The sequence below is a fragment of the Emydura macquarii genome, unplaced genomic scaffold, assembly GCF_026122565.2.
Source record: "Emydura macquarii macquarii isolate MOO-44397 ecotype Brisbane River unplaced genomic scaffold, CSIRO-AGI_Emac_v2 contig_1363, whole genome shotgun sequence".
Lineage (NCBI taxonomy): Eukaryota > Metazoa > Chordata > Testudines > Chelidae > Emydura > Emydura macquarii.
In genome coordinates this window covers 12,369,766-12,383,334 of record NW_027131500.1, presented here as the reverse complement: position 1 = coordinate 12,383,334, position 13,569 = coordinate 12,369,766, and the positions used below count along the sequence as shown (strand labels likewise).

General features: G+C 37.5%; 1 protein-coding gene across 6 annotated transcripts in view; it reads right to left on the bottom strand.

The window, feature by feature from the left end:
- SPOCK3 (SPARC (osteonectin), cwcv and kazal like domains proteoglycan 3) overlaps positions 1-13,569 on the bottom strand; it is a 370,554-nt gene that overhangs the window by 183,392 nt on the left and 173,593 nt on the right. For all 6 annotated transcript variants that reach the window (XM_067551781.1, XM_067551785.1, XM_067551779.1 and 3 more), the window contains one exon: positions 3,741-3,855. In XM_067551781.1, the coding sequence (XP_067407882.1) occupies positions 3,741-3,855 (115 nt within the window). The remainder of the gene's footprint in view (positions 1-3,740; positions 3,856-13,569) is intronic.

Here is a 13,569-nt window from a genome sequence, read left to right as displayed (position 1 = left end):
GCTGAGAATGCCTCTACTCCACCTGTAAAAGACCAATTGTTGAGTCTGTTTTGTCTATTTCTGAAGCCTTCTCATTCATAGCACAAGATACCAGTAAACAACAATAAAGAATAGGAAATACAAAATGTTCTCCAAAACAAATGATGACAGGCCTATGTACACATAGGACTGATCTATCATGTTGCTAGGGGTAATGCAAATGTGATTCCTAGATTAGCAACTACTTCACAAAAACAAAAGAAAAAGAATGGCATGAATTTTTCATTTGGTGCAATTAATGATGATGTACACAGAATAAGGCATTTTGAAGAGGCAAATCAGCCTCTGTGTCTGTGCACCATCAGACAAAACTTATCACAAGAACAGCACTGCAAGAAAATTATGAGTAACTGACTAAGACTACTGAAAACATAGAATGTATGCATGCATATATTTATTATAGGAGAAAATGAAAGATAGTTTATTATATTAATCAAATCAGTTTTGGAACTTTTTGCCCTCACACAGAGCAAGTCTTTTAAAAACATTTTTAAAGAGGTTAAAGAGGAGTACTAGATTCCTATGTATTGTCAGAAAATCCAAACTCTTAAAGCATTAAAATATTTTTACTACTGATAATTAAAAGATTTTTCAATATTTATTATTTTTGACCCCAGAGAATCCCAATTTTCATTTTCTAATCAACAGAATCAATGATTACCACAAAAAAAATCTTCTCCCACTTCTCAATCAAGGATCCACTGCATAGTGTTACAGTTAAGTCTCATACTACTTACAACATGCCACATGAGGTATTATAAATAATTAAAATGATCTGAAACAAAGTTTGGTGATTTACTTGGGGTTGGTCCTGCTTTGAGCAGGGGGTTGGACTAGATGATCTCCTGAGGCCCCTTCCAACCCTAATCTTCAATGATTCTATGAAAGTTATACTTCACAATTTCCTTAAATCCGTATAATATGCAGTTATGAATAATTTGGCTATATAGAAATACAAGGCAACAAATGCACTGTTTCGCACATATATTGAATTCACATGTGTAGATTAAAATGAAAAAAAGATTTTAAAAGATAAATCACAAGAATAGCTGTAATGCTATATTATTTCCCTCTTTATTCACTTTCTTTCTATTATGCAAAGGCTCTGATCCTGTAACTTTTAATCATGTGAGAAATCCTCTCTTATAAGTAGTCCAATGTGTTTCAGTGATACAAGAAAGACAGACCAATACAAATATTGGACTAAACCATGCACGATTAGATCAGCACATAGAGGGCATCTTTCCACACCTCTCCATGGAAGGAGTATCGGCAGCTCTGTAGCACTATGCCCCCAGCATCCTATACAGGCCTCTACACACAGTCCAGGGACAGTGCTGGGAGGGGTCTGAAATTGGGTGAGTCAGGGCAGTGGGCAGTGGAAGGGGAGGAGGGGAAAACACAGTCAGCCATCTAGCTCCACAGAAAATAGTAAAAAATAGTGCAAGCTTGGGCTGTCTTGTTTTTCTTATACAACTTCCCTGAAGGAGTGGGAACAGCACCTGGAACAGCCAATGAAAACTGACAGTGGGGAAAGCTAGCTAGTTAGCCCCAATGAGGAAAATCTGAGTGGATCTTTGTAAGGACTCCCCATGGAGACTTAATTCTCCAGAACCCTCACATACATTTTATAGCAGAAATAGATCATCTTGGTCATGACTGAAAGATGCCGAGATCAATCACTCCTGTGAGGAGCAAAACAGGAGTGGGGGCTCTTAAGGATGACATTTTGCAGTGTTTTATTCTCAGCATTTCCTCCTCCAATTGCTGGGGGGAAAAGCTATGGGTCTTACCCAAAAACCTGTTGGGTTCTCGGATATCTGCACACAGGTGGGCCCCCAGTAGTGACCTGCTTCTCCCGCCCTCCTCCTACCCCATGTGTGGCTGTTCCCAGTGAGCAGATGTGTGGAATGCTCAAAAGGAGGAACAATACGTTATATACACATATGAATAAATGAAGGATAACAGCCCAATGCCTTTCTACCTAACTTCCTTGGGGATGGAAATGGATGTATCTTGTTTGTCCTTCCCACCACTTTCACCCTGGTAAGACCACAAATTGCACGGAAAGCACTCTTCAGGAAGATAATGCAACATGATGGAGAGGGCTGGTGCCACTCATCGGGGAAGAAGGGGTAAATCCAAGCATGCAGAGTCCCCTCTATACACAGATCTATGGGACAGGATCAGGCTTAATAATACTGACTAGACCACATAAGTTTCCTAGCTTTTAGTTCTTATTAGTGAATTTCTACCATTCTAGAAAATTCACATAATGAGTTTTGATCATGTTCAGAGAGCATTTCAAAAACCAAAGCCCACCTTCCTGTACTATATATCAAGGACAATGGAGAAAGAAGGCCTTTCACAAATATTTATGCAAGATGGAAATAAAAAATATGCAAATACTGTAGGCAATTGCAGCTGGTCTAGAAGACTTTTCAGCACCTATCTACTTTACACAATTTTTTTAAAATTATTTTTTCTCTTGTGTAAATACCCTCTTAGAAATATAAGATATCTTCTCACAGTAATTTTGGCCTTTTGCTTTTGACGTTCATGTTTTCTCCTGTGGTCTGCATGAAACTGAAATAAGCAAAGATGACCTTTTTTCGACAATAACTCCTTCAACTTCTATAAACATCATGCCAAAATTGGTTAATTCAGAAGCATAGCTCTACAAATAGTTTGTTAAATAATTGCAGCTGCACAGTTTAAAACATTGCCTTTTACCTCACAAATATTAGTTAGCTTGTTTCTTTGATCAGCTACAGATGAATATATTTCACCATAACTAGATATTAGGAAACAGAGAACATTCCTTAGAGCAATTATGTTTTATCTCAAAAGCTTGATACTATCCTCTTAAATATAGTTTTCACCGGCCAAAAAATACTGTCTATTATGCTACTGGTTAAACTTTTTCATCATTACGGCTCCAATTCAGCACTTCAGCACATGTTTAGTTTTAAGCAGGTTGTTAAGGCCCACTGAAGTAAATGGGAGTTCAGCACATGTTCAAATGCTTTGTTAAAATGGGGCCTATATACAGTAGTTTGCACTTCTTACAAAAGAATTTTTAACGTTTCATAGCTAAAGCATTAAATGTGTTCCCAAAAAAGAAGTAAAAGGGGAAAAATAGTCCATATTCTGACCCTATGCAAACTGTGCTTCACACATCTGCTCATTGTATGTAACTGTTGTAGAACACAAATAGTACTACATCAAAAAAATTGGGGTGAATATTACACTTCAACAAAAAAGATACACCTAACAGAATGTTCGGGGTTACCTTATACAAGTATAGTCAGACAAATGTGTGCACAATGTATAACAATGCAGTCTTTGAAAGGGAAGAACTTTGACAATTCTAAAGAGATTTCAGTACAAAAAGAAAAAAGATGAAACCACGGCTGTGCAAGATTGTCTGCTGGGACAATTGTTTTTGTTGCAATTGGTATAAACAATGTATGTAGCAGTAGTTACACCAGCAGCTTTTATATGTACATCCTATAACACATTATGTAGAAATACGCAATGATGTCAGTACTTAATTTATCCATGCATAATTATTAAAAATCTTCATCTCAATTTTCCCCCAATAATATATTGTAGAGAAACTACAGTATATACAATTTGTTTGCAGCCCTTAGTGGTGAAGACAGTAAACTAATCAATGATATTAACTTTAAAGCATTTACCTGTGTGTAAGTCTCCGATGACTAATGCAAACAGCTGTCTGTTGGTCTTGAGCAATGCATACCTTATGGCGACTACATTTCATCTTTAAGCATGGATCTTTAGCTGGATCTAAAGCTAAAAACAATTGTAGAAAAATATTTTAAAACCCTTGTTTAGTAAGCATCTTACAGTAATTAGCTATTTAACCTTTTGCTTGTATGGCAGTTAATACAATGGAGCTTTGATTCTCAACTGGGGCTTCTAGATGCTACCATCATAAAAACAATAAAATAAATCTAATCAATTTTGTAACCTATTCAAATAGAATCAATCATTCATTCTTCACTGACTTTCCTATTTGTTCTCATTTATTTTAAGATACAATCAGCTAAATTAACTGAATTATAATGGCAAGTATCAAATCACAACCGTTTCAACCTTTTCAATAGCAGAACAAAGCACAGTCAACGATGTACAAACTTGGGCTGTGCAAATTTCTCAACTTTCATTTAAAGGAGAAAGCAGATTCTCATGAAATTTTACCATAAAAATGTGTAAAACATGCTTAATTTCACGACATGTTCATAAATAATTACAACAAATTTGTTTTAAAAATTATAAAAAGACCCTCCTCTCCTCCACATCTCACCAGCACACACAAAAAATTATATGATGTTTAAACCTATGAGGGCTTGTAGATGCCAGTACTGATTGCTAAGTAGACTTTTAAAGCAAATAGCCGCAAGCAAATCTGATGATAGCAGGGAAATCACATCAGAAGGTATTTCTGAAAGAACACCATAGGGCACTCCATTAGCCCACCAAGGAGGTGAATTATTAAATGACCTGAATATAATTCAGAAGAATGTGAAGGCTCTGGCCTTCACTTCTTTTTTCTACTGTGCAGAGTAGGGTGAGGGGGATTCATGAGTAGGAACCGCAACTGCTTTTCTGGAATCCTGCTCACAAATGGTTTGCTATTTTGTTAGCATTTCAAATGTGACAGCTCAGTTCTATTGACTAATGTCACTACAGCACTAACTTTACATCAAGTGAGGATCTGGCCCCTCAAATTTAAATATTTATAAAGACAAATGAATAAAAGGAATTCTTAGTGTTGATGCTCCTTAATGTGATTGATTTGTTAAAATCAAATACATAATGGAAGAATGAACAGTTTAATGAGCCCTTTATTGTTCAGTCTTACATTGTATTATTGTATCTTTTTTAAAAAGCTATTTTGATTTTAATATATATACACAGTGACATATCAAAATGACATATCAAGACAACTACATTAATGTCTTATTTTAAGTCAAGCATTCTTCAAGTACTGGGGAATGAACACACAAAATGCATCAGAGAATGTTCATGAAGCTTTATTTCTAGGGTGCTTTCATAGCATCCAAGCACATATTCAATGTGGAGGAAATTATTGTCCAATCAAATCCTCCAAACTGAAGGGCCATTTGGAAATACAGTGAGGATGACATATATATATAATTTTGATACAAATAAAGCACGTAGAACAGTGTTTCTTAACCTGGGGTTTTAGAGGGGTCGCAAGTGCAGAGCTGGTATTGGGGGTGGCAAGAAAGGCAATTGCCTGGAGCCACAGGGGCGCCATGAAACTAAGTTACATGCCTCAGCCCCGTGGGGGTGGGACTCAGGCTTCAGGGGTACAGTAGTTTGGAAAGGTTAAGAACCACTGACGTAGAAGAATAAAAATGATTTGGAGAAAAAGAGTTATAAAGAGTATTAGAAGAAAATATACAGTTGCAAAAATAAATGTTTAAATTGATTCTCTTGCATTAGTTCACACGTAGCTACAATTTTCCAACAACTTTGAGACAGCATCCATTGCAAACCAGTTACGACAGACAAAAGGGAAATTACTAAAGACTCAATGTCCACTTTAAGCGGCTATCTTGAAGAAGAATGAAGCCAGCAGAAGAAGTGAGGAATCAAACCACAACTGGAGAGAAAGAGATACGGCAGAGAATGCAAGTAGGATGCGACAAGGCATTTGGGCTATAATCATATGGTAGGAACAGCAGAGAGTGGGGTGAGAATACAGAGCTATATAACTGTGAGGTAAAAAAAAGCTTTGCTGGTGAAGGGAGGATGCTGAGGAATAGAAATAAAGAATGAAGCCACAGGGTGCAAGAAGACATTGGGAAATGAAACTAGGTTAAGGAAAACAAATGGAAAAATATCTTCTGTATATATTTACAGTCCAAGCCATAAAGGAATTGTGATATAAAAATCTGGCTTGTATTCAAAGTGTCTAGGCAATCAATACTCAGTGTAGGTGGAGTTCATTTGTACTTGCAGACACTGTTTTACAACAGGACTTGCTCTAGGTCAGACAGCACTTTGGTCAAGCACAACTGTACTCCTCAGTCCATCACCTTGCCACCCAAAATACTTTTAGGACTAGATCTACAAAGGGATTTAGGCACCTCACTGCCACTTCAGGCACCTAAATACAAAATTTGGATACTCAAAATCACTGCTTAGCTGCTGCCTAACCCTGTAAGTGCATTTATATAAATAATCATAAGTAGGAAAGACCTCAATAATATAGAAAAGAGGTTTTTAAAGTGAAAGAGAGGAAAAATTAAAAAGAAAAAGAAAAATAAGGGTTACTTTCACTTTAAAACCTTATTTTCTTTCTCTGTCTCACACGTGCTCTACTTTAAAAACGCTCTCTCAACCTGGCAGAGAACTCTTTAATTTTAACATTATTTTCTTTATTTCAAACTAACCTTATTTTTTCATAAAACCTTTTTCTTCTCACAAAACCTGGCTTCACATGTCCAAACACAAGCTCACCCCACATACACCGATTAAAATTTTTTTAAAAAGTTTTTAAAAATTCAAAATGGCTGATGGAGCCAAATATATAGAAGACCGGAAACGGGAAGCAGAGGGTGGGATATAAGCCCCAATGGGGTGTGGAAATCTGTCAAAAATACATGGTAATGAATACTACCATATATTGGGTCAGAGAGAGAGAGAGAATAATTCTATACCTCTGCACTCTCTTAGGATACTGAGGTTTCAGTCCCTGTTCCAATTAATATTTAAGAATTTCACACAATGTGGAACAGCTTCACAGGAGAGAGACCCACACCAGAATACCCTATGTCCCTGTGATTAGGGCATTGACCTGGGAGGTAGGAGGTTTGGTTTCAAGTACTTGTTTCAAACTAGATGTGGGGCTGGGAGAGAGGAGGGTTGAACTTTGGCACTTTTCACATCCCAGGTGAGTGCTCTTACTATCCAACTATCGGGTACCAGAGGAGCGTAGGGTGCACCACTACCGTCTTGGTTTTTGCAAGGTCCAGGAGCCTAACTTCAGGAGATGGCTCACAGCTGTGAATCCAAAATGGAGACAGAATCCTCCAAGGGAGTTTGGCCCTAATAGGCAGCAAAGCATCTAAAGTTAGGTGGTGCATCACTCAGTTTAAGTCCCCTTTGTGAATCTAGCTCTTAAGTGTTTTATTCTGGTTCCAGTAACCCACAACTGACTTTACTTAGGGATGCATTGATGCCATTTCCAAACTGAATCAGGTTGTCTTTATTTAGCTTTGAACTCAAACCTCAATACATGTGAAAACATAGCAAAGCCACATGTAAAAAACTTAAGGAAAACAGAAGTGATGGTAAATGATCATCATTCTGGACCTTTCATCCCTTGTAGTTTTTGGCATTCATATTTTCCCAACTGTAACGCCTAATGAAATAATGTATGAAGATATTTCAATTACAGATGTATTGCACCGCAGTCTAGCCTCCCACTTCATTCCTATTAAGAATGGAGTTTACACTATAAACTATGATGGTGAATGTAACAAATCAATATATAAAGGTGCTTATATGTCTGTCCACAAGCAAGCTGTACCACAAAGCATACAAAAATTGGTTCAGCTCAGCTACAAAAGCCTCCAATTGAATTATTATTATTCTCTATGGATTCCACATTAATGGAAATGATGTGGCATAATTATTGATTCAGGCTGATTTACAGGTTTTGTGATTATGAAGAAGAAATTCATGCTCTGGCTAGATTCTGTTGATGTGTGGGTAATACAGTACTCAACATGATACTTTTAGCAATTGCTACTTATTGTAATCCCCAAATGCAGACATTTAAATCTCAAAATGCAGCTTAAATTGCTTGTATACCAAGGTATGTCATAGTTCCTTCTGATGTATTTCACAGGGACCCTAGCCCCTTACAAATCGAATTTGTCCTGTTTTAAAGTCACTCTTCTTTCTTTTGCAAGTTGAACTACAGTAAAATTGCTGCTTTGTTTTACCTTCAAGACGATGAACTGAAAGGCAAACTTTGATAATCACATTTATTTACAGAGCAAGGTATTATTGCTTGATTCATCTCCAAACTAAAGATTCTACCCTGAAAAATAAACCTCCAAATAGAACTTAAGTGTGACCCCCAAAATATTCTTTGTGACTTGATAGTAAAATTTAACGCACATTTAAGCCAATTAAGTCCAACTGCCTTAGCATATCCAGAACACACAATATTTGAATAGTTCTGGGGATGATAGCTCCCACTCTAAGCTAGAAACATAAAGGAATCCCCAGTGCAGCTGGAATTTTTGGAATGTAGGAATCATAAATGGTTTTAGGGCCCATTCCTGCTTCAAATTCTCAACTGGGAACTCCATAAATGAGTTTCAGTTGTCGTGCATGTTTGTGTGTGGGAGAGAGAGAGAGAGAGAGAGAAAGAAAGAGAACACAGAAAAATCACTGTTCAAATGTCCTATTTCTCTTAAGAATAGAACAATCCTCCAATATTTTGATTCAATGCATCACTTTTCTCCTCTCTTCCATTTTTAAAAGTGAATGTGCTGTCAAACTTATGGGTCTGTTCTCCCGCATAATACAGCAGTGCAATTCATTTACCATTTCATTCAAGACAGCTTGTAACTCATCCCTAACACGTACACAATCCTAAAAACATAAAATTGTCATATCTAATACATTTCATATTTCCTTTGTGTCAGACAGTTGAGCATATTAAATTTTGTATTAACCCACTTAAGGCAAATAGGATGGTCTTTCATCAACATAAGTTACTTATAATATGCATAGAATCATAAACTATTAGGATTGGAAGGGACCTCAGGAGGTCATCTAGTCCAACCACCTGCTCAAATCAGGACCAACCCCAAACTACATCATTGCAGTCGGGGCTCTGTCAAGCCAGACCTTAAAAACCTCTAAGGATGGAGATTCCACCATCCTCCTTGGAACCTCCCTTCAGGTAGCTGAAGGCCAGTATCAAATCCGCTCTCAATCTTTTCTTCTGCAGACTAAACAAGCCTAGTTCTCTCAGCCTCTCTTCGTAAGTCTTGTGCTCCAGCCCCCTAATCATTTTCATTGCCTTCCATTGGACTCTCTCCAATTTGTCCATATCCTTCCTGTAGTGTGGGACCCAAAACTGGACACAATACTCCAAATGTGGCCTCACCAGTGCTGAATATAGGAATAATCACATCTTTTGATCTGCTGGTAATGCTCCTACTAATGCAGCCCAATATGCTGTTAGCCTTCTTGGCAATAAGGGCACACTATTGACTCATATTCAGTTTTTTGTCCACTGTAATCCCCAGGTCCTACTCTGCAGAACTGCTGCCTAGCCACATATTTGATTATACTAAACATGATTTTATCCTTTTTTTTAAAAAAAAATACATATTCTCCCATTTCCTGATACCATTTAAGGGGCTATAATAAAAGTAAGTCCAACTTTAGAAAAACCCTTCATTTTTGCTTTTAATAAATAACTAATAAAGGGAGCACTGGCAGCACTATTAAGGAAGCTACATATTTCCCATTATAAGACCCTATTTAAAGTTGCATACAACTTTGACAAATTTTAACCACTTGGGCTGAAATTTTATATATCCAGTATCTGCCTCAAGGTGAACTTTTTTGGAACGTTTTGGCCAAAAGACATTTCCAATGATGAGGCTAGGGAAAAATATGTTTTGAAATATATTTTGCAATGTTAAAAACAATTCTGGCAATCTTTTCTTTGAGAAGCTCAAGCACTCCTGGGCTTTGGAGTAGGCATGTATAGTTTGGCAAGGGGCAGCCTCTGTATGTGCCTTTTTCCACCTCCATGAAAATACAGCCAAGTTATAAATTCCTGAAAAATCTCAGTTTGCACATGCTCACTAGAGACTTAAGAATTTAGCAGCTAGAAACTCCAAAGATTATATCTTCACTGAGCATGCTCCACCCCTTAAGAGCTCCTACAAGTGACTGGACTGCACATGTGCCGTTCTCACAGAACAACTGAACATGCTTCCACTCAAGGATTCAGGGGTGAGGCTGGACTTTCCCTATAACAGCAGATCCTGGCTGCTATGGGCCAGGGTGGGACTGGGCACTTTAATTGTGCTCTCAATGCTTCCCGCTGCTGGTACCCAGGCAACTTACCAAGAAAGCCACCTGACTCCAATGCAGAAGGCACAAGAGCCAGACTAGGGGGAATGGAAATAAATAGATTAGGACAAGCAGTCTGACAAGAGTGGGACTGCAGGAGGTGCAGAGAGAGAAACGGTGAGGGGAGCGATGAGAAGACATTTTGGGACTGGGAGAAATTGGGACTGGAAGCTGAACAGGTGGAGGGGAAGCTCAGACTTGGGCTACACGACAGAGTTGGTAACAGAAAATAAGAGGGAGGGAATATTGAAATCAGATGAGGAGCTGTGGTGTGTGTGTGTGTGTGTGTGTGGAGGAACAATGGGACAGTAGCAGTTGGGGTGGATGGAAGAGATCCAAAAGGGAGCTAGTATGCAGGAGGAAAACTGCAACTGTCTAGGCAAAGACACCAGGACAAGAAGCCAAGGAAGAGTGTGATTGATACAAGGATCTGAGGAAGGGGGAGTCTAGGACTGGCTCAATAAAGATACTGGGATGAAAAGCCCAAGGAATGGAAACTAGACCAGAGTAGGCAAAGAGAATACAACTGGGACAAAGAGAGAACTGGGGACAGGGACTGGTGGAAGATATTGGACAGAACTGCAAAGCTTGATGTGGGATCAGGCAGCAGTGCCTCTGACTACTAGACAGCACTCCTCTCCACTGCCTGAATGGAACCCAAGATTCTTGACACATCATTCCTCTGATGTCAGCAAATATTTATGAAACCCATTGACAAAATGTGTTCCCCATCCCCTTGAGTGCTGGTCCACACATAGGAGGACACCCTACTTCTACTATCACTCACTCAACTCAAGTGGCAGAAGTTTGCATGGTGAGCTAAAGGTTCCCAACTTGATGTAGGTGTAAATTTCTACTTTTTCAAGATATATATATATATTTTTTTTTTTAAATAAAAAGCCTGGGAAATTACACAAACGAAAAACTGCATTAAAAGAACATTAAAGTTGCAAAGCCAAGTGCTCAAAAGTTAGGAAAGGCCAAAACTAAGGTTGCCTGTGAAATTTTACTTTGGATGTCTTGTGCATATGCATTATTATACAGTCTTTAATTGCACAACTAATTTTCCATTTCTCTAATTTTTTGTTTAGTAAACCATGTTTGTATATGAGTTAACTAAAAGCAAGTTTGTGTTCTTCCTATTTGTCTTCACATTCAAAAGTAAACTTTAAATTACAGTCTGAGTCGCTTTGTATGTTTGAGCTGCCAGGTGTTGTTAATATAAGGCTGAGTAAGCAAGCAGCATGGAAACCAGAACCAGTGTCTGATAGTTAATTAGAGATTTGACAGCTGATTTTGTAGTACTAAACGTGATTAAATATAGCTCCAAGTCATTGAACTGACTTTCTTAACAACACATTCAACTATACAAACTTAGGCAACCTATTCTAAACAAAAGCAAGTAAAAAAAATGATGGAATCCATAAAATAATAATTATGCAATGGAGACTGAAATGAACTGTTCATGTCATTATGAATGAATATGTCTAATTATTAATAAACAGTCAATAAACAGTGCTTTGTATTTCTACAGCCATGAAAAAATATCCATAAATCTGTCCCACCAGGCTATGTCACAGGTTTATGGGTTTGATATGGTTTGATTTAAGCCTTTGTGAAAAAAAGACTGAGCAGTGGATAGGCAATTCTTAAAACTTGCCATATAAACCGAGATAAACAAATATTTATCAGAAAATAAATATAATTAATAGTATTTCCTGATAATCATTAAGTTTCCAAGACAAACGTGATTTCCTTTCTGGTTCTCACATTTTCAGAAGGCATGAGGAAATAGACTTCATTCTCAGGATAAAATTAAGGTTTTGTTATTTAGAGAACACAATTCGGTATGCATTGCTAATAGTATTTCTAAGTCTGTGGAATTGTACCATGCTGGTGTCATATTATAAATAAAACCTTCCACTGCACTTGAAATGTATGTGAACTGCTAATTCAATGCAAATAGATCTTAATGCACTGTTAAATGGGAAATTTTAAATCACAGAACAAGGATATAGTGTCCATGGATTTTGCCCTTTGAAAATGAAACAATGTGCTTAGCCAAAGTGCAAAAAGCAATTTAAAAAGCTTCAAATAGGCCATGAAGGTTAGCAGTAGGGGTCCCCGAAGGGCCTAAAGGAGTCACGGTGAAAATGATTCACCAAAAATTTTGATCCTAATAAAATAAGTTTGGCTTGACCCACCTTTCAGACTAGATAAATATCCAGGCATGAAGACACATGTTCCAGGTCCCAACAGTTTTTAACATATAAAAAACAGAGTTTGTAAAAGTGTGACATTTATTAGATTCTGGTTTATAAACAAGTAAGTTATGAATTTATTTGGCCAACACACAGTGAAAGTATTCAGATTTCTTGCACCTCTTACAATCACAAACTCAACCTCTAAATTGGTTAGCAATAATATAAGAAGTTGGAAACCAACTTCTTTCGATCTGAATGTTTCTGAAATTCTGGACCTTTGATACTATATGAAGCCATTCTAATGGGAAAAAAAATACAAACACAATTTGTACTGAACTTAAGGAGTTCACACAGCTCTAACTGCAACAAGATATTGCATTCTGAAGTAAATAAAGTGTTTCCTTACCTGCTAATTTTAACTGTGATATGAGTTTGTTTTTTTTTCTGGTTGATGTGTCAAACAGATGGTGACAGCTAATGCAGAAGCAATTTCCCCTCTCCAAACCCAACCCAGAACATACTCTTCTAGTAGTTTCTTCTACTGGTTTCCACCTGTGAGCTTCCCAAACTGAAAATTGAGAGGTTAGCCTGATTTGACTTACCTATCAACAGACTCATTTAGACTAAGACACTAGTGATATATCATGGGGAGCCATCTGTACTTGTTTTCCCAAATCATGTGAAAAAGCTAGCAGGTAAGAACGTTTATTTCTCTATGATGCGACTTTTCCAGCAATAGATCAGCCTGACTAGCAGTAACCTCAAGCAAGCCAGAAAGAAGGGCAAAAGTAAATGGTAGAATTTGGAGCAAGACTGAAGGACTAAGGGTTGAGGTCAAAGAAAGTTTACTCAAATAAAATCCTTCTCCATTTTTTAGATAATAAATTATTTGGCACAAATACAGTGTTCATTTTAAATCTCCATATAGTGCCATATACATTTTCTGCACTGAATAAATAAGGATTTATCTTGATCATCACTACTGAACTATCCTAAATAATTGCTGCCCAAATACTGCACCAGTTGATGAAGATACACTGGGGTAACTGAAACCATTCAGACGGCCATTCTGCAAAACTCATCAATGGAGGCTTCAACTCACATGAAGACCACTGTCCTAATAGAAGGAGACTTTCTGAGCAGAAGCAATGAGCAGCCAGGT